General features: G+C 40.9%; 1 protein-coding gene across 2 annotated transcripts; it reads left to right on the top strand.

Annotated features, from left to right (window-relative positions):
- The first annotated feature begins 2666 nt into the window (after window positions 1–2666).
- On the top strand, window positions 2667–17715 carry khdrbs1b (KH domain containing, RNA binding, signal transduction associated 1b). 2 transcript variants are annotated; one of them, XR_001858321.2, is made up of 11 exons: window positions 2667–3022; window positions 6309–6433; window positions 7690–7806; window positions 11585–11731; window positions 12287–12417; window positions 12898–13111; window positions 13290–13357; window positions 13535–13593; window positions 13736–13927; window positions 15979–16042; window positions 16894–17715. XR_001858321.2 is itself a non-coding variant. In XM_017708660.2 (9 exons), exons 1-9 carry the CDS (start codon window positions 2926–2928, stop codon window positions 13840–13842), a joined length of 1065 nt encoding a protein of 354 aa, XP_017564149.1. In that variant the 5' UTR covers window positions 2667–2925; the 3' UTR covers window positions 13843–15020. The 2 variants fall into 2 exon arrangements, 1 of the variants encoding a protein (XP_017564149.1); XM_017708660.2 differs by lacking the exons at window positions 15979–16042; window positions 16894–17715 and having other exon boundaries at window positions 13736–15020.
- Window positions 17716–18467: the final 752 nt, after the last annotated feature.

The raw sequence follows: 18467 nt of genomic DNA, 5'->3' as shown, positions 1-18467 counted from the left end.
TACAGTCTAACAGGACTGAACGCCTTCTATAATAGTAATATAGTCTGTTATTAGACTGTGTCAGTACCATATGCTGCAACAGGGACTGCAATGCGCAACAATCATGTTTACTATAATAGTAACTCTGCTAAAAAGAGACAATTAGAACCATTTAGATGAAAACCTGATTGTTTTGCTTTCTAACGGCTTAATGGTTACTATAAGAGATCACTAGTTTTCTGTAGGACACTTTTAGATCCCATTAAGAAACCATCAATTGCGTCTGGAATCAGTCCTAAGGAAGGGGTTCTACCTAGTTCTGCCTAGACACCTAGTCATTTGGCCTTTGTGTCTCTTGTAAGGTTGAGGTGTGTTCTTGAGAAGGATGCTGTGACATGAGTTGAGGACTTGTTTATGCCCATCTTCAGTCTATCCTACTAGATATGGTGACAGCCTATGGTTCAGGAGCTGGAAATAGGTTTTCCCCCTCATTGTAGTGGGGATGTGATGAGTGAAAGGTGACCATGTGAAACATCAAGCCCTTGGGCCTGACTGAGAACAACGCTTGCTGACATCACGCATGAAGGACACTATCTTTGGTGACTGACTCTAATGACAGTCATTACACAGTGTGTCTGAGTCAATCCAATGCATCATAAGAGTTTATGTTTGTAGTGATGAACCATCAAATGTACAAGTAGACTGTCTATTTTACATTTAATTTGCATAAAGCTGCTTTAGGGGAAGACGCCTGCAGGTGATCTCACCTCCACCACTTTCTCTTTCTTCCTCCCTCTCTTCTTAGTTATAGCCTGCTGATGTTAGTTAAGCCTTTGCATGAGGCTGTGTGTGTTTGTGCAAACATGCTGCAGTTGAGATTATTGTTCTCTATTTTTATCCATTCTTTTGTTTCCTTTTAATGTTCTTGTAATTCTGAAAAAAAAAAACATTTTTCCTATTAAATTTTATAATTGTATAATTCGATTTGTGGAATTCTCTTTTTAAATTTTGGGTTTAGCAAATCATAGAAATTATGAATGGACATTTTCAGAGACTTATCATTTACGCTGTGGTAAATACCCAACCCCTCTTAAACCATTAGAAACCTTTGCACTGTGATATCATTGATTTAGGAAAACACAAAATACCATCATAGTGACTGCTGCACGCCACAAGGAACTGACAGAATTTATTTCTTTTAATGGTTTCTATGAATTTTATCAGCATGGAGTGCATAGACTGTTAATAGTCACTATAAATATCAAACAACTACCCTCACATAATAGAGTTTAACATCTATTTTACTGTTTTTTTTATTATGATGTCTGTCCAGTGTGTCTTTGTACTGCTGTATTACAGTACAATGACAAAGCTGAGCTGATCTAAACTGTGTATATTTGTTTTTCCCGAGCCATTCCATTGAGCTTTATTACACTAGGTGCTCTGTATATTACTCATGTATTTATGCATCCATGTAGGGTATCTATGTCAAGCAATTACACAATTGAATAAACCAATCAGTCACTCTTAAGTAAAAACGTGCTGCCACTGGGTCTTTAGTGCCAAGGGGGGGTGGTCGTGGGCTGGAGGTTAGGGAACCAGCCTTGTGACCGGAAGGTTGCCGGTTTGATCCCCTTGGCTGACAGTCCATGACTGAAGTGCCCTTGAGTAAGGCACCTAACCCCCAATTGCTCCCCGGACGCCGTGTGCTCACTGCCCCCTAGTGTGGGTGTTTCACTGCACGGATGGGTTAAATGCAGAGGTCTAATTACACAGTGACAAATGGTTGTTAATTCTATTCTGTAATTCTACAAGCTCTCATTCAGGCCTGGTGCTTAAAATTACGCAGTTACACCACAAGGGGGCAGCAAACATTACTACTTTCCTTTAACCATACTCGCCCCTCCTCGCTGCACTGTTTACGCACTCTGCCACCAAATCAGCTGTGTAAGCTCAAGGCAGAAGTGAGTGAACATTAACTTTTCGCTTTCATTTATCATCATGGAATCATTTGCTCTGCCCAAACACTGATTTTTCACTTTATGAATCAGGAGAGGATCGCCCTGGGTTTAAATTCAGCACTTGGCCTACATTTACACGTGGCTGGAGGACTGATTTAGATGGCTCGTCTGTTCAGCGAGGCTTTATAATCCGAACTACTTTCTGAACCTGTTCGAATGAGCAACAAGAGGAATAACGTTACATCTTTAAAAAAGTGAAGATAAATTAAAATGACTAAAACAGAAGTGGACTAGAATAATCTTAGTTTGGCCGGTATGAACGAGGCTGAAGTTGGCTTCTTATCCGAATTTTTCCGTTCCACCTTTAAACCGCGCAGCCAAAACGTATCCCCTGCACGGTTTAAGGTGGCACGGGGAATTTCGATTAAGAAGCCAAGTTCAGCTTCGTCCCGAACGGAGATTCAGAGATAAACTGCGAATCGAATTCATTTATGAAGCAAACAGAACAAGAGAGGGAACATATATAAGCATATGCCGACGTGCAGGAGAAAATCGGACCTGTTTAGACCATAAAACGGTCCTAATTCACACTCGACGCGCTTTTTCTCTCCCTCCAAAACTCCTTCGTCTAAAAGTGGGCGGGCGACCCTGGTGGGTCGTCGCCACGACGTCACTTCCGCCCGAGCGCTGCGCTCGCCCTCGTTTCGCCGCGCGCGCGCATTGTTCTTCCATTTGCAGTCCGGCGCGCGCCCGCACGAGGTCCGCTCAGCCCACCGCTCCGCTCACTTCAAACCAAACCGGAGTAAAGCGCGGCGAACAGAACCGAGCCGAAGACGAACGCCTCCGTGTCTGTCGCCGCGGGAAAGTGGACCTTCCGTAGCGGCATCTTCGCTCCAGAGCCCCCCGCAGGGATCGCGGTGTGCCGCTCCGCTTCGTTTAAAACTTCTCCCTCCGGTTCCCTCCGTGCCTCTCTGTCCAACTCAAAATGGAGAACGAGGGTAGTAAGTACCTCCCGCAGCTGCTGGCGGAGAGAGACAGTCTGGACTCGTCCTTCATCCACGCCATGAAGCTCATATCCGCAGGTAAATTACCTACGAAACCAAAACTCAAACTCAGGCTTCCACACTTTTCTTTCCTGACTTTGGTCTTCGCGAGCAGAGCGAGTTCACTCTGTTTGACGTTAAAGGTCCGGAGACGGAGTGTCCGTTAAGCTGTGAGGCAGAATACAAAAAAATAAAAAAGACGTTAGTTAGTTAATAGTTTACATGTAGTTTACATATAGCCTGAAGTTGGCTGACTGTTCGAATTGTCCGTTCCACCTTAAATGGTGCAGCAGTTACGCTTCTACAGCCGTCTACGATCTGCAGGTATACAGGCGCCTGAGTGTAACCGTTGCACCAGTTAAAGGGGAACTCCACCAATTTTTCAAAATTTCGGCTTGATTAAATAGTTCACATGTCAACAAAGTCAGTCCCGGTGTTTTGGTGTGAAATGGTCAGTCTTCGACAAACTTAACCTACCGAGTAAGACTTGTTCACAGTGGTGGTGATGAGTGATAGGAACCAGATGTCTCTGAGAGCTCATTCACAGGAAGATTGAACATGAAGTGGTTATGGATGTGCTGCCTGGTGAATTCTCTGTCTGAGACACAGCTTTCAGTCCGTTTGTGATGAGGTTTTGGTCTCAAAACGTATCGGCAGTCGTTTATTTTGATCCATTTATGGCGGACGGGAACATGCAGGGCGTTGTAAGGCTCGTCCAACAGTATTTCACCATCAATATTACGCATAAAACTCAAGACACGTAGGTTATAGGTTCACTGGAGGTTTTGGGGTGGTCTTAAAATGGCTGTATTTGTGTTGTAAACGCAGTGACCCCTGGTTCCTATCACCACCACTGTAAAGAAATCCGAGTCTGTATGTTTCTCTACAAACGAACCATTTCACATTAAACCAGTCCAGATGACTTTGTTTGTATGTCAGCTACTGAGCTGTGTGGAAATGCTTGAAAAGGAGGTGGGATCCCCCTTTAAGGTGGACCAGAGAATTCGGACGGTAACGTTAAGCGGGCGAATACGAAGCTAACTTTAGCTCCGTGTAGTTCGCGGGAACCAGAATTGCCCAGAAAACCGTTAACCTGCCTGACATTACCGGTATTCAGTTATCAGCGCTGTACTGTGAACTGGAATAACGCACGTTACCGTGAAACCACTGTGCCGTTAACGGTAAACAAGAAAATTACCGCCACTGTTACTTGGGCGTTAAGATGGAACACCATCACCGTTGTTGTTGGACAGTTACATGTTAAAACGGAGCAAGTTATCGCGAGTTAAGCCTGAGCGCCGATGTAGTCACCGTGAGCCGGACCCGGGGGACCGCGGGATTTCCGCCACCAGCCCTGTGCGGAAGGCGCTTTGTCCCGGTCTACCCCCCCCTACCCCCCCCCCCCCCCCCCGGACAGGAGCCGCTTTATACCCGAATATAGCTGCGATTCGGCTGGGTTGAGTTTGTGAAGCGCACCGGGCTCCGTGAATGTCGGTACACAGAGCACAAAGACGGTGGGGGACCTTGTGGAGTTTCTCCGCTGCTGCCTGTGGGTTTGCACGTCGACTCGCGGAGACGTAGCTGTAATGCAACCCTGGCATCGACACGCTGTATAATTTAGAGGATGTTAGAGTGCAAAACTCTGGGGAGTGTCTCAGTTACTGGAATTATCATTATATAAATCACTGCTGTGAATGCTAAAGCAGCTATTGCAGGTTACTTAAGTAGTGCATCAGTTAGGCGCTATTTCTAAACATTTATATTGTGCTCCCTAAAGCATTGCTTCACCCATAAATCAGAATTACACACATTTCGTCTTACGCCAGATATAGTCTATTGGCCAAGATGCACATGGTGTGTAGTTTTGCACCGGAGCTACAAAACTTATATGATAAAGGACTTTTAATTTCTAGCTTTGTAGACTCGGAGCAAAACTCAAGACATCAGACCTGTCGTGGCCAATTGCCATTAGGACTAAGGGACATTTGTGTAAATTAGAAATCTTTTTGATGAACTGTTCCTTTAATCCAAGTCTGCAGGCATGAGATTCACATGGGGCGCTAAATGTGTGGTCTGCAGTGGGTAACTTGTTTCAGTGGAGCTCTATAGATCCACTGTTGGCCGGAAATTGTATCCCTAACCTTATGTGTGTCATATGGGAAGTGTTAAATGTGACTATTAAATTTGATTTCTTTTCCCAACAGGAAATGTCATCCTTTTTTTTTCTCCCCCTGGTCCAGCTGCACCAGATGTTTTAGATCAGCAGCCCAGTGGGACCGGTCCTGTAAATTCAAACCGTCTGTTGATTCCAAATGTGACTGATTCATATCAGATTTTCCATGTCTCACAGATTGGCTGTTCAGATTTTGCATTAACCCCCCCAGGAAAGAGCTGCTGATGTGTCCGCTCTTTACAGTCCATTAGCTCATTAGTTTAGGGGCTTGGATTGATCAATAATGTTTCTGCTGCATGTCTTTGAAGCAACGGGTTATGTTGCAAAACCCAAAGGCCTAAGATATGTGATTTATATATATATATATATGAAAATGCAGCAGAAACATTATTGATGTATGTGTATGTATATTTATGCATGTGTGTGTGATCATTGACTCAAGGCCTGAACATATTAAATGTGAACATCACAATAGACTTTATCTTGCTTTGTTCAGACGTTCTAATGCTAAACATGAATAAGTTACTTCTTGCATCTTCTCTTGTTCATGCTCTTCTATATACGTTAGTGGGTATTGTGTTTTATACAGATGATTTATTACAATGACTTGCTCGAAATAGTCAGGCTAAGTCATGCACATTGTTGCATCGCCTAGGCTGTTCTCAGGTTTTTGCTGAGGTTGGCTCATGGTCAGTGTAATCCCAATGGAACGTGCATGTGTAATTGTTCCTCAGCTGTCTGAAATAAGATATGCTGTGATGCTAATGCATCCTAATGCTTCACTTGGTGCTCTGTAAACTGCTCTGTGTTGGGCAAAGTAAATGACTAGTTTGTTGCATTCACAAGTTTAGACAAAGTCCCGGCCGTAGCCACTGGCATGTTGTCTTTTGCTATGAATGACTGAGGACATTCACCCCTCCAGCATTCGGCGTTTGACCCTCATATGTGATGTAGTTTAGTTAGCTGTGTTTATTTGTTCAAAGCAAAAAAAGCCTTGTTCCTTGTTAATTACGTCTGTTCACAGATGACCTCAGCAGTTGTCGTTTCACGCCGTGTTCTCACAGATGTGTGATGTCAAAGAGAGAACCGAACCACGTAGAAAGTAAAAGTGACTGCCACAGCAGTAATTCTCTTCTCCCTTTTTTTTTTTAGAAATTGACAGGGTTCAGAAAGAGGAGGCACCAGAGAAAGACACCGAAACGTACTTGGATCTCTTCACAGCGAAGAATATCAAACTGAAGGAAAGAGTTCTTATTCCAGTCAAGCAGTACCCGAAGGCAAGTGCCACACATTCATGACTGAGTCTTCTAATTCATGTGTTTAGGATTGTTCGTTGTTACCTTAGAGGCAGTATGCCAGCCACTGACTCTCTCTCATAATAATGTGTGTGTATGTATGTGTGTATATATACACACAAAGAAACATACATATAGATAGTTCGAATAAAATAGGATATCGAGAACTTGTCTGTCATCAATCTGTGAGCTGTCATTGAGCAGGAAAGCCTTAATGATACTGTGAATGTGTTTAGAGGTTGAAGGATTGCTGTTCATTGTGCATTGATAAAGAATTAGCATCATTCAGAGTTGTTTTGAGTGGGGTTGAATGTAGGCCAATCAGTTTGTGATCTGCGATGAAGTGATGCCTAATGGATGCATTTTGAACTCATTTGATTGATAATCTCTGAGACAGTCATTTAAGTAGTCACACAACTTTGTGTTTACCAGTTCTGTTACCGGAATACTCTTGCATTCCCAATTTTGGCTCCAGCAAAACCGATTCAACATTTTAGCCAAGACCTATTCGGGTTTAGAATGGGGTTTTTTAAAGCAGCAGATCGGCAGGAAGCAATACATGCGGAAGGATAAACCTCAGTGTTCGTTTCAGCATACTGGTCCAATCTTGTCTAAAAAGTTTTGAATTCATTTTTTGTTTTTGAGTGAAATGCAGCACTCTTGCTGCCCTTGTGCTCGTCTTTACTGTATGTGCTGTGTTTTGTGGTTCCTCTCCTCTCTCAGTATTTCCACCCTTTAGTCATGCACTTGGAATGTCTTGTGCTTGGTTGAAATGACTGGTGGCAGATCATATTCCTATTCTGACCAGACCTAATCTGCCTTTACTGCTGAAAAATGACAGCAGGGTTTAGTCTTACCAAAGATTTCAAATCATTGAGATGTCAGATCTCAATGATTTATCATAAACGTATGCTTTATATGGGGGCACAAGCAATTTTACAGCTGCAAATGTAGTCTAGATGTTTGAGAAGAGTGGTGTTTATGCTTCTTAAGTTTATTTCACTCCCATTGGATTGACGTCTGTAGCAGAAATTGCTCAGCACTTAAGTTTATTGCAAAGCCAGACTATACCACTGGACTTTGATCATCTTGAATTCTATTTAATCTTGTTTTAATCACAGAGATCAAAATGTTATTGAATGTAGAGTCCTTAAAAAACAAGTTCAGCCAAGCTAGCTCAAGCTCTGGTTTTGGTAACTGTCAGAACTAAATTTAATTTTGTCTGTGCCTCTTTGCAGTTTAACTTTGTTGGGAAGATTCTTGGGCCTCAGGGGAACACAATCAAGAGACTGCAGGAGGAGACAGGAGCGAAGATCTCTGTGCTGGGGAAGGGCTCCATGAGAGACAAAGCCAAGGTAAACATCGAACCGCTACTGCAGGTTGAGATTTTGGCATTTAGTGGTGCAAGGTGGAAAATATTAACCCTTCGGTATGTAGATTTGCAGTGGTTCATCCAGTGCAGGTCTATGAGAAATATGATTTGAAACAGTCCCAGGATGCACCACAAAAGTTTATTTTTGTAGTCCAACAGCAGCTGAACGAAACAGATGAGCTTTTGATGGTGCTTAAAAACTTCAAAAGCGTGTGCCGTTTTCTTTTTTTTTTCTCTGAGTCTCATGTTGCTTAATTTAGTTAAAACCAGATCAAAGTTATTCCAGCTCATTTTAGAGCTTATTACTGGCCATGTAAACATGTTCTGTCAGTCACATCAGCAGCTAATATTGGATGCGTTTTTTTTTGTGCAAGTCAATATATTTTGAAGAGACGTTTGTTGGTTTGGCTAAAAATAACAAAAACTCCACCTTTTATCTGTCTTTTAAGTTATTTGTAAGGATGAGCAGTGTATGCTAGGGTCATTTTAATCTTTTAATATTAGCCTTTTCATATTTTTATCGTTGCTTTTTTTTTGTTTTTCCGATTTAGTAGACAAGGCTTTCCCTGAGGTATACCTAACCTTGCATTTGGAAGCGAATGTCTGCTGCAGTGGGGGGAAAAAAAAGGAATTTGCTGATCCTTTCTAGGGCTAGGAACAGCAGTTGTTTTAGTCTGGTCACTAACTAAATTTTAGGTAAAAGTAGTGCACTATGGTAAATGAAAGCTTTAACCCTGTCTCGAATAATAAGTTACAGACAGACGAATCAGAGCTATTAGTGGTCAAGTGGAATTCTATATACATTAGGGATGCCAACACCCTGTTTACTCATGCTCATTTACTCATACCAGCATTTCTGATACCTGCTGTGACGTAAGCCTTGGCAGATTCTCACCTGGAGTACACTGTTTAGCCCGCTTTGAACACACCCACACACACACACACACACAAACACAAACACAAACAACGGCTTCCCTAATACGGGTGGAGCCACACAGGTCAACTACATGAAGGAGAAGAAAGTCGACATTTGGTACCAAAGTCAGTAAATGCCAACTTTACTCTGTTTGACTGAAGAGAATATCAAGTTATAACTGTTACATGGTGACTTTTTTTGTAAAATAGGCTGTAGAGCTGCCTTATTTTAGCTTAGTGTGAACAGTGCTGTTCAGTTTCTAAGCCAAATTGCTCAGTACTTTGTGTGCAGCGTGTTGCTTTGAGTGAAACGGCTTTATTCGAAACTGTAGAGGCTGCGTTTCTGATGCATTTTAAGCTTTGTCCTCACACGATGGAATTCAGACGTACAATGTAAGTCACCAGAGCACACGATTTCTAAAATCTCAGTGTATGTCTGGCGTGAGAGGACATTCAGCTACAGCTCAACCAGACAAACAAAATATTCCCAACAAGACGTAAAACTTGAAACGCAAGCTCATCAGATGTGTTGGCCTTTGATGAGATTCCAGCAGTCACTGTGCTACAGAGACTCGCTGAAAGAGACAGATGAGGTTTCAAAACTATGAAACGAACTTTACTTGCAGCTGAACGCTTTTCTGCCCGCTGTTCTTCACTGCAGTTCTATTCCATCCAAGGTAAATAATGTTAGCTAGCATATGTAGCCAATGCACATGATTTAAAATGAGCTCGTTTGCAGTGATTTTAACATTTTAAGGTGCATTGCTCTCATTTACACTTACAACTACTTAATTCTCAGACTCTGTTGCGGCAAGTACTAAAATATTTACTCAGTCTGAAAAAACTGGTATTGATGCGTCCCTAGTATAAATGTTGAAAAGTCCAATGATTTAAAAAAAAAAATGGAAAACTAAATATGATAAAATATAGTAATTGTTGCTTTACACAACAAATAAGTCGAAAAAAGATCATTCTCTCTTCACTGTCCCTGGTCTCATTGTCTGTGAGTGGAAGGAAACTTTTAATGTTTTGCATTTGTTGAAATGACATAACATAAAATGTGCGTACACGTTTGTGTACTGTTGCCCTGCAGAAAGATGGCGATGCAAAAGCAAACCATCACACATTCACCACAGAGCGCATTTGGAATAGAAATTCGTGGTGCTTATTAAGTTTAGAAAAGCAGATTGATGATCACATCTCCAGAGTTCTGGGCCAAGTTGTAAGCTTGCCAAGTCAGTCATGAAAATGATTGTTTGACTTCTGGAACATTGATGTGCAGAAAATGTACATTTTCCTACTTCTTTTCCTTTTTATTATTTTATCCTAATTTTTGTGCTATATTTTGCCCTGTATGTTGTCCTGTGCTATCTTGGCAACACATCTGTTGGTGCTGGCAGTCTTGCTGATGGCAAGCCGTCAAACCGGAATTGATATTTAAAGTTCAGCAAAGTCTTGAATAATGGTATGAAATATTAATGAATCCTGGGATCCACATTAATGAGTGGCTCCATTTAAATTTCTTAAATCAGCAATTCCGTTTGTGTTCTCTGCATCAGAGCTCTACAGAAAGCCCTAGTTATTCCACCCAACACCTGTTAATGTTATTTCTTACAGCAAAGACAGGAATTTAGTCAGTTTTCAGCAGCTCAATACAGCTGCCCAAAGAGCTTGGTGAGGGATTAACAGTCATGTGGGATGGGATAGGGAAGTGAACACCAGAAAAAGCCAATAAACCCAAGATGACCAAAATCCTCAGGGCACATGTATAATGGAAAAGTTAGTCAGTAATGCAGCACAAAACTTTTAAGACCTTTGTTAAAATTACATGGGGAAACACAACTTCTCGTATCCTCTTGGTTCTTCTCGGTGAGCTATTTCTGTCCTACAATATGTGCTAAATCAGTGCCGGTTAAGGTTCTGTCAACAGACTGGTTGACAAATGCAACTAAAACTGTCTGAATCTAGAGGAAATGGAGCACTACAAGATTTCCTTTGTTTTTCCTGCTCCAAAACACCAGATTGAACCCATGAAGGGCTTGATAATTAGCTTTTGAGTCGTTTCGGGGAGAACACTAATCCCTGCAGTGCTGTGGCCCTCCTGAATTACAGAGAGACATATGCTCAGACCTGTTCTTCTCAGTAAGAAGTCACATTGTGAAATGCGCTTTTTGATTCTCATACACAATAAAGTGTTCCATGCATTTTCTTTTTGTAGATCAAATTAATGACTACTTAATGATTATTTTTGCCAAGAGAGTTTCAAGCACTCAGATTTTGGTTAGATTATTCCTTTTACTCTGCAAAATGCTGTCGCCATTGGCAGACAAGCTGTTCAGTCTTTTTTTTTTTCCCTTTTTAAATATTTTTATCCTTCAAAATCTTATTACCCAATCCATTCTGCAGCTAGCCAGCTTTGTCACTGTTCTAGTGTTTTTTGTAATAGTTGAGAGTAAATGAACTAAATCTGTGGAAACCTGGTAGAAAAGATGAATTAAGCATGTAGAGTGATTTAGAATGGAAGATACAGCAATAAAAGAATCCACTGCAGGTTATTGTGTTGCATTCAACAGTCATTTTTCTGTTATGTCGAGTGGACAGATGGTTAGAGTCAAACTTTTAAGCTGTATTTCTGGTATAACTTAAGCGAAGCCGGTTTTCTGTTTTGTTCTTTCTTTTGCTGGAGTATTATAAGCTTACAGGCAGATGCGGTGGTGCGTTTTGAAGCTCTTAGCTCCTTGTTAATGGTAATTGGTTGAAATTACTGCCGCATAGTTTTCGGCTTGTAGCCTCATTAAAAATAAGGAGCTGGAGTACCTATAAAATGTGTGGTATTTGTTTACCAGGAGGAAGGCCTGAGGAGAAGTGGGGAGCCAAAGTATGCCCATCTGTCCATGGAGCTCCACGTGTTCATTGAGGTGTTTGCACCTGCTCCTGAAGCATACCTGCGCATGGCCCATGCAATGGAGGAGATTAAGAAGTTCCTGTTCCCTGTAAGTATCAAATAAAACTCCCCTCCTGGAGCTGGCAGATGGATTGTGTCTGCAGCACAGGGGTTTAAGTTTACCTCTTCCTGTGTGCAGCACTGGCTCATTTATTAGTTTCAAATAGGTCAATGTTTAGCACTGATTAACAGCTTACGTTGTTAAATTAGAGCTTGGCTCACTTTTCTCATAGCTACAGATTAATATTTAATCTGATAAATCACTTTTGCGTTGTCCTCTTTTGGTTATGCAAAATGACGGTCAGATTTGCATACCAACTGTCATTGTTCTCTCTCTCCGTTATAGATTGTGATCATAATCACATTAATCCTTTTGGTTGATGGCCTTGTATGCAGTGGCACCTGTTTGTCTCCTGCTGCCACTCAGCTAGTGTTTCAGTTAATAGCTGTTCTCGGATTCTCTGCATGTACATTAGGAGTACTAGAAGAATCTTAATGTGTCTTTAGACCCTCTACATTACAGGGAAATGTAGCTGTTGAATCTTGCTTTAATGTATAGCTAAGTGTTGTTTATTACCCCCCTGACTCTGTGCTTGTTCTGTAGGACATGATGGATGAAATTTGCCAGGAGCAGTTCATGGAAATGGGTTATCTGAATGGCAATCAGGATCATGGCGTTAGGGGCCGAGGAGGTCCACTTGCCAGGGGCCGCGGGGCACCTCCTGCTGCACCTAGGTATGACTTGCACTACATTCTTAATGCTTAGTTCTCAATTTTTGCTCAGCTGCTTTCTGTCTTGACTGTTCTAATTTGTTTAAGTGATCCATATATGTTGTTAGTGTAAAAACACCTACACTCAATCAACCAATGTGCATTATTATTAGCTGCTTCTGACATGCTGCTGATACTGGGTGACAAATGTAATATGCATATATGCAGAGAACAAATTCCAAACCAGCCTTTATTACAGTGGCATGGCCAAATTTTGGATCAATGCTAACTTAATGGCTCAAGGGTCAAAGCTAACAGTATGCATGCTAGTCCTTGCATGCACCAGGACCATGTGAATCTGGGTCACAGTTGGGCATTAAAATCAAATGTGTGCCACTTCAGCCCAGTAATGTGAACATAAACGTATTGTAGTGAGTCTTCCCTCAAGAACTGGATGTCTTGTTTAGTGTTAAACACTTTGTAAGACTTTGTTTTTTTTTCTAGGGGTCGTGGCATGCCACCAATGCGTGGTGGAGTTCCTCGTGGTGGTCCTGGAAGAGGTGGAGGGGTGAGAGGAGCTCCAGCAGGACGAGGTGGACCACCAACCCAGCCAGCCAGAGGTGCTGCAGCCGGCCGCGCCCGTGCCCCGGCTCCAGGACCCCAGAGAATGCCTCCTCCACCCCCACGACCTCCTGCTCAAGAGAGCTACGAAGAATATGTAAGTTTCCTAAATCACCTCTGCTGAACTAAGTGCCTGTCTGGAGGCTAATGACTTGCTTGAAATCTGTGTGTACTCGGTTCTGTTGTAAATCTTGACAAATGAGTGCTCATGCAAGGTCGTGCTGTCTCAGCAGTTGCTTCCTTTTGACTGATGTTTTCTCGCTTTCTTCTCCCAGTCCTATGACGAAAGCTACGCTGAGCCGGCCTACGAGTCCTACGACAGCTATTACAGTCAACCACAGACGTGAGTTGAAACAAAATCCCTTTATAATTTTGGGTTATTGTAGACCATGGCCATATTTGCAGAAAACTGCAGTAAAGCCACCTAGATTGATATAGCTTATTTATACCGTACTGTAGATATTAAATTCAGAATGTTTTGGAGTAGATTTAGCGTTAAATCATGCATTGCATCTTCCAGAGAACCAGAGTACTATGACTATGGACATGGAGAGACACAGGAAGGATATGAAAATTATGGTAAGTAGTATTTTAGTTATTATTTCTAATTCTTACATTAATACATGGCTTGTTGAGATTTTCTCACAATTGACACAGTTTCGTACATTATGGTCTTGAGAATCTGTACTGATGGTGTTTTAATGTCCCTGTTCTTGTTTAGCTCAGGATGACTGGAATGGAACACAGCGTGCTCCTACTGGTGGGAAGGTCTCTGCTCAAAGACAAACTAAAGGGGCATACAGAGAACACCCCTATGGACGATACTGAACTTCACAAGCAGGACGTCATCCATAATGTGTCACCATGACGACTGTCTCCCATGGCAGCTCACGCTTTAAGCAACCCGACAAAAGTAATTGTTCGTCTTTCGGTTTTGTTTTTCTACTCTGGACATTTTTAAAGGAAACCCGACAAATCGGCAACTGAATGCTTCAAGAATTGAAAGTTGAAGAAGTTTTTGAGGGTTTAGATATTTTAAAAAGAGCTGAATTTTTTGTTTTTGTCTTTTTTTTTTTTTTTTTTTTTTGGTTTGCTATTTTCATCTGCCCTGCTCTTTTCTCCCTTTGCTTTTTTGCATTGTTTATAGTTTTTTTTTTTCCCCCCTTCCTTCCTTTACCCTCTCCTCCCAGTGGTTGGGTAAAATATTTAATTTGAAAGTTAAAGCCTAACAACTGTGTAGCCACCTGTTGAGTGTCTCAGGACACAACTTTAATTTGTGTTGCTTTTAAAAGAATCTATAGAGATGCAGTTGCAGATTCCCATTTAGGCTACATTTCAAAATTCTGCTCAATATTAGGAAATCAAAAAAGCCATTTAAATCAAATCATTTCTTTTATGTAATGTAAGAAACGTTAATTAAGGAAAGGAAAAATCTCTTTAATGACATTGCCAACAACCATTGATTATTCCTTATTTGTGTTAAATAGTCTTAAAAGATGTAAATTTAGATTTAGGTTTCAATATTTTTCATTGTATTTTAGAGTTTTGAAATATAGCCCTAATAGACACTGTTGAGATGGACTGTCCTCAAATCCTTAATTTGTTAAAATAAGTTATGGCTCTTCAAAACTGTTCTGTAAAATGGCCTGTTTTTGGCTACTTATGGTTTAAAAAAAGATAAGATAAAATAAGTCAAATTTTTCATGGAGGATACCATGTTATATAAACTGCATGCACAAACTGCTTAAGAAGGATTGGGACAACAATCTCTACAAGGGTCATATCATCCTAATGTAAAGGGATACTGCAGCTAAATCCGAATCTATTGTACATAGTTTAAAAAAACTACGTTCAAACTGTACTTACTGCCATTTAGTCTCTGTACCCTCTCCATAAAATGCAGAATGCTCCATGTGTAAGCTTGCCTAAATAGGTAACTAAATCTGTCCAAAAATGTTTTGCAGCAGTTGTCAATAAAGCCTAGTTTGTTTTTTATGAAACCTTAACCTGGTTTATTTTTCTTTTCCTGTCATTATAAAAGCTGAAATGCCCTTTTAAATAACTTATAACCTTCAGTTACATCAACCTTTCTTCATCTTCAAAACAGATTTTAAATTTAAACCAATGCATGTAGAGTGGAGACGTAAATCACACTAAAGGACTCTGTTTAAAGTGTTTCATTTGATTTAAAAAGCGCAACTTTAATCTTTCTCTCTCTTTCTATACTTAAAAAGGACCCTAGAGGTAAGACCTGTGCCTTTTAAAATAACCTGGATAGCTTCCTAATGACTTTAGAGAGCTAAGCATTCGGTGCTTGGGTATGTATAAAACTTTTCTTGAATGACGTTTTATTTTTGGTCTTACAATGGGAAATGTCTTGACTAGCTTGAAATAACAGAATTTAATAAAGTTTAGCTCCCAGGGTTCATATTTTGTCAAGTTTGAAGCTGCTTTTATTAATGAAAGTAATTGACCTAGTGAAGGAGAGGACTGATAAACCTTAAGTGCAGCATTGTAAAGGTAGCTCTAACCCTAAATTTGTACTTTGGTAGTGTGTCATGTCTTACATTTACATAAACCTCTTGCCGTGTAATGAATTAAAAGCTTCAGTCACAAAAATAAAAGTAAAGGGAAAAAATTACTCAATCACAGTGATAGATTTTTTTTTTCTTCAAAATATTTTGATATACTAACACATTAGATCAGAATTGTAATGCAACTCTTGCTAAAAGTTTGTAGTAATAAGTGTAATAGTGTCTTGGTAAAGCTGCTGCTATTTTTTTTTTCTTTTGCGTAATTGACACGATGACTTATGTGATCTTTTCCAATTGCCTTAAAAGAGAGTTTTGTAAAGCTTGAGTTGCATGATCTATACCTGTTTTAATAGATTGCATGTTTTTATATTACACGACTGTCAGATTGTAGTTTAATGCAGAGTTCAGAGAGTCTGTTCTCTTCCCTTAGGTAATGGTTCCTCGAGATCCTGGCTCGGAGTTGAGCTTTACGTGAGCTTGAACTCTTTTCTCAGGTTAGTGGTTGTTTTATCTGAGATTTTACATGCATTGCAATGTGTCCTACAATCAGCATCTCCATGAAGCCTTTAATAGGGTTACAACCACACTATATGTTCAAACGTCTGTAGACACCAGCTCATCCAGTGTTTCTTATTAAATCAAGGATACTAAGGCCCATATTTTTCTTGCTTTTTAAAATGTATTTATTTATTTATTCAGCCGTCACTGTTCTGATTGGCTGCCCTTAATTGTCTCATTCAAAATACGGTCTGAGCTGGAACAGCATGAATGGGTGGAGCTACACTGCTTTAGGCTGAATGGAAATGTTTGTGACATCAAAGAAATATTAGTCTTTTATTTTAAAAAAAAGTGAAATTCAGTATTACAGCAGATGTTGGAACATTGCTGTAAGAAATTGATTTAATTCAGCCTCGAGCATTAGTGAGGTCAGGTACTGATGTTGGACGATTAGTTCTGGATATCAAACTGCACTCCCAACTCTTCCCAAAGGTCCTAGATGGAGCTCCATCGCTCTAGAGAACAGAGTTCTACTGCTCCTCTCTACTGGCCCAGTGCTGGGAGGCTATAAATTGCTCTAGCTGATACTTCGCATTAGGCGTGGTAACTTTAGTCTTGTGTGCGGCTGCTACGGAGTGTCCCATTCTGTTGGTCACTGCTTTTCTGTGGAGTTTACACTAGCTGTATTGTGCAGGTGATCACCCGTGCCAGGAATTCATCTTGATGTGAAATCAGTTCAAGCTGAATTCACAAATCAGATGCGTGTCTGGATACTTTTTGATATGCAGTGTGGTCAGAACATGCCTTGGTTGCTTTTGCTGATTTGATTACTCCCACTCTCCTGCAGGGAAAGCTGTTGATTTTTGAAGCAAACTTTTGAACACCATCACCACTTTTTGGAAGAATGCTTGAATCTGCACAGATGGAGTTAAACAGAAGTTCTGTTGGACAGCTTTCAAGAACGCCAAAGCGGAGTGCTAGCAAAGTGCATCGGCACATCTTAAAAAGGAAAGAAAAAGGAAATCAATGTTTTTCTCAGTGCTGCTGCCAAGGCGTGCAGCAGCAGGCACTTACTGAGCTGGAGCAGAAAAGGGCTTAGTTGTCCTGCAGCCTTCAGCTGTGTGTGGTCACATAATAGAAATGAGCCTGGGTTATTGTTAGTTATGTTTCTGGCACTTTTTATGTTCACCTCATTAAGGCCTTTCTGAAGCACACTTAACGTTGTCCTTAAAATGACCATTTGTGTTTTTGTTGTCATGTCTGTTTTCTCCTCAGCCCTTTTTTAGCCATGAACTCAACTCGCAAAAAACACTCATTCTCTCCCTGCTCTCCTGGTCTACCTCAGATAATGGCACAGTGTTTTATTCTCCCAGACAAGCATCCCCCCTGCACATGGGCGCAAACTCGCTCAGAGCAGCGTGCATGCTAATGTGGAACTAACTGGGCCGTGTGTCTGTGCACAGTCCTTGTCTTCATGTTTAATTGCCATGGTAATTTCCGTCTTGCTCTTGTGCCAAAGCCGTCCTTTTCAACGAATGTGTGCCGCATGAACTGTTTTTCATTTACAGCAATGTGCGCACATTTGATGTGCTGTGATTAATTGTGTGGCACAGGCTTTACTGTACGATTTTTTTTGTATGTAATTTAATAAAATATTATTATTATTAAACGTGGTGTCAACGTGGGGATTAGTGATTCCCTCCCAGAAGAGATTCCTTAAAGCAAATGCCATGTCCATGTTTGCATGGAACTTTGTGTTGCTGTCCACTTTGTGGCTTTCGTGGCCACGGCTCACTCGACAAGAAGCAGATCTCCTAGCTTCCGTGCTGTGAGATGCAGTTATATACACCCCATTCGAATGAGAGACATGTGTAGCAATGTTTTAGTAGGAGAAGTTCAGCCATGTAAGATAGCAGTTGCTGTTGTGAGCCAAACTGTCTACAGCTCAAAGCATCTGTTTAAGCCATCATAGCGTTTCTAGTCTTACGCAAACTCCACGAGTATCATAGTTCTGAATTTCAGATGCAAGTTATCAGTTATAACAGCTTAAAAGATGTCCAAGTGGAGGTGACAAAGGCGTTTCATGAGCATGAGTAATAATTTTTCAAACCCGGTCATCTATAAAAGTAAAATGTAGTCTGGTACAGAAAACTGCATAATCGCATGCTTAACCCCTTGATGTCCAACCAGTAAATCTATTGTGGGAAGGGTAAAGTCTCAAATGATGGGAGTTTTATGTAGTTGCAGTGTTCAAAGTTCAAAAGTCCATTTTCTGTGTTCTGTGTTATGACTTACTGGTACATTTGGTTCACCTGCACTATAGCAAACTAAAAAAAACTTTTTTGGGGGGGGGAACTCAGACGTTCATGAACAGTTTGAAAGATATTGCTTCAGAAAACAGGAATATTGAGTTTGTCATCT

The sequence above is a fragment of the Pygocentrus nattereri genome, chromosome 27, assembly GCF_015220715.1.
Source record: "Pygocentrus nattereri isolate fPygNat1 chromosome 27, fPygNat1.pri, whole genome shotgun sequence".
NCBI classification, from domain to species: domain Eukaryota; kingdom Metazoa; phylum Chordata; class Actinopteri; order Characiformes; family Serrasalmidae; genus Pygocentrus; species Pygocentrus nattereri.
This window is presented reverse-complemented; position numbering and strand designations above follow the sequence as displayed.

Coding starts and splice junctions, on each gene's coding strand:
- khdrbs1b (XM_017708660.2), top strand. CDS start 2,926: ATGGAGAACGAGGGTAGTAAGTACCTCCCGCAGCTGCTGGCGGAGAGA. Junction 3,023..6,308: donor CATGAAGCTCATATCCGCAG/GTAAATTACCTA, acceptor TTTTTTTTTTAG/AAATTGACAGGGTTCAGAAA. Junction 13,358..13,534: donor TATTACAGTCAACCACAGAC/GTGAGTTGAAAC, acceptor TGCATCTTCCAG/AGAACCAGAGTACTATGACT.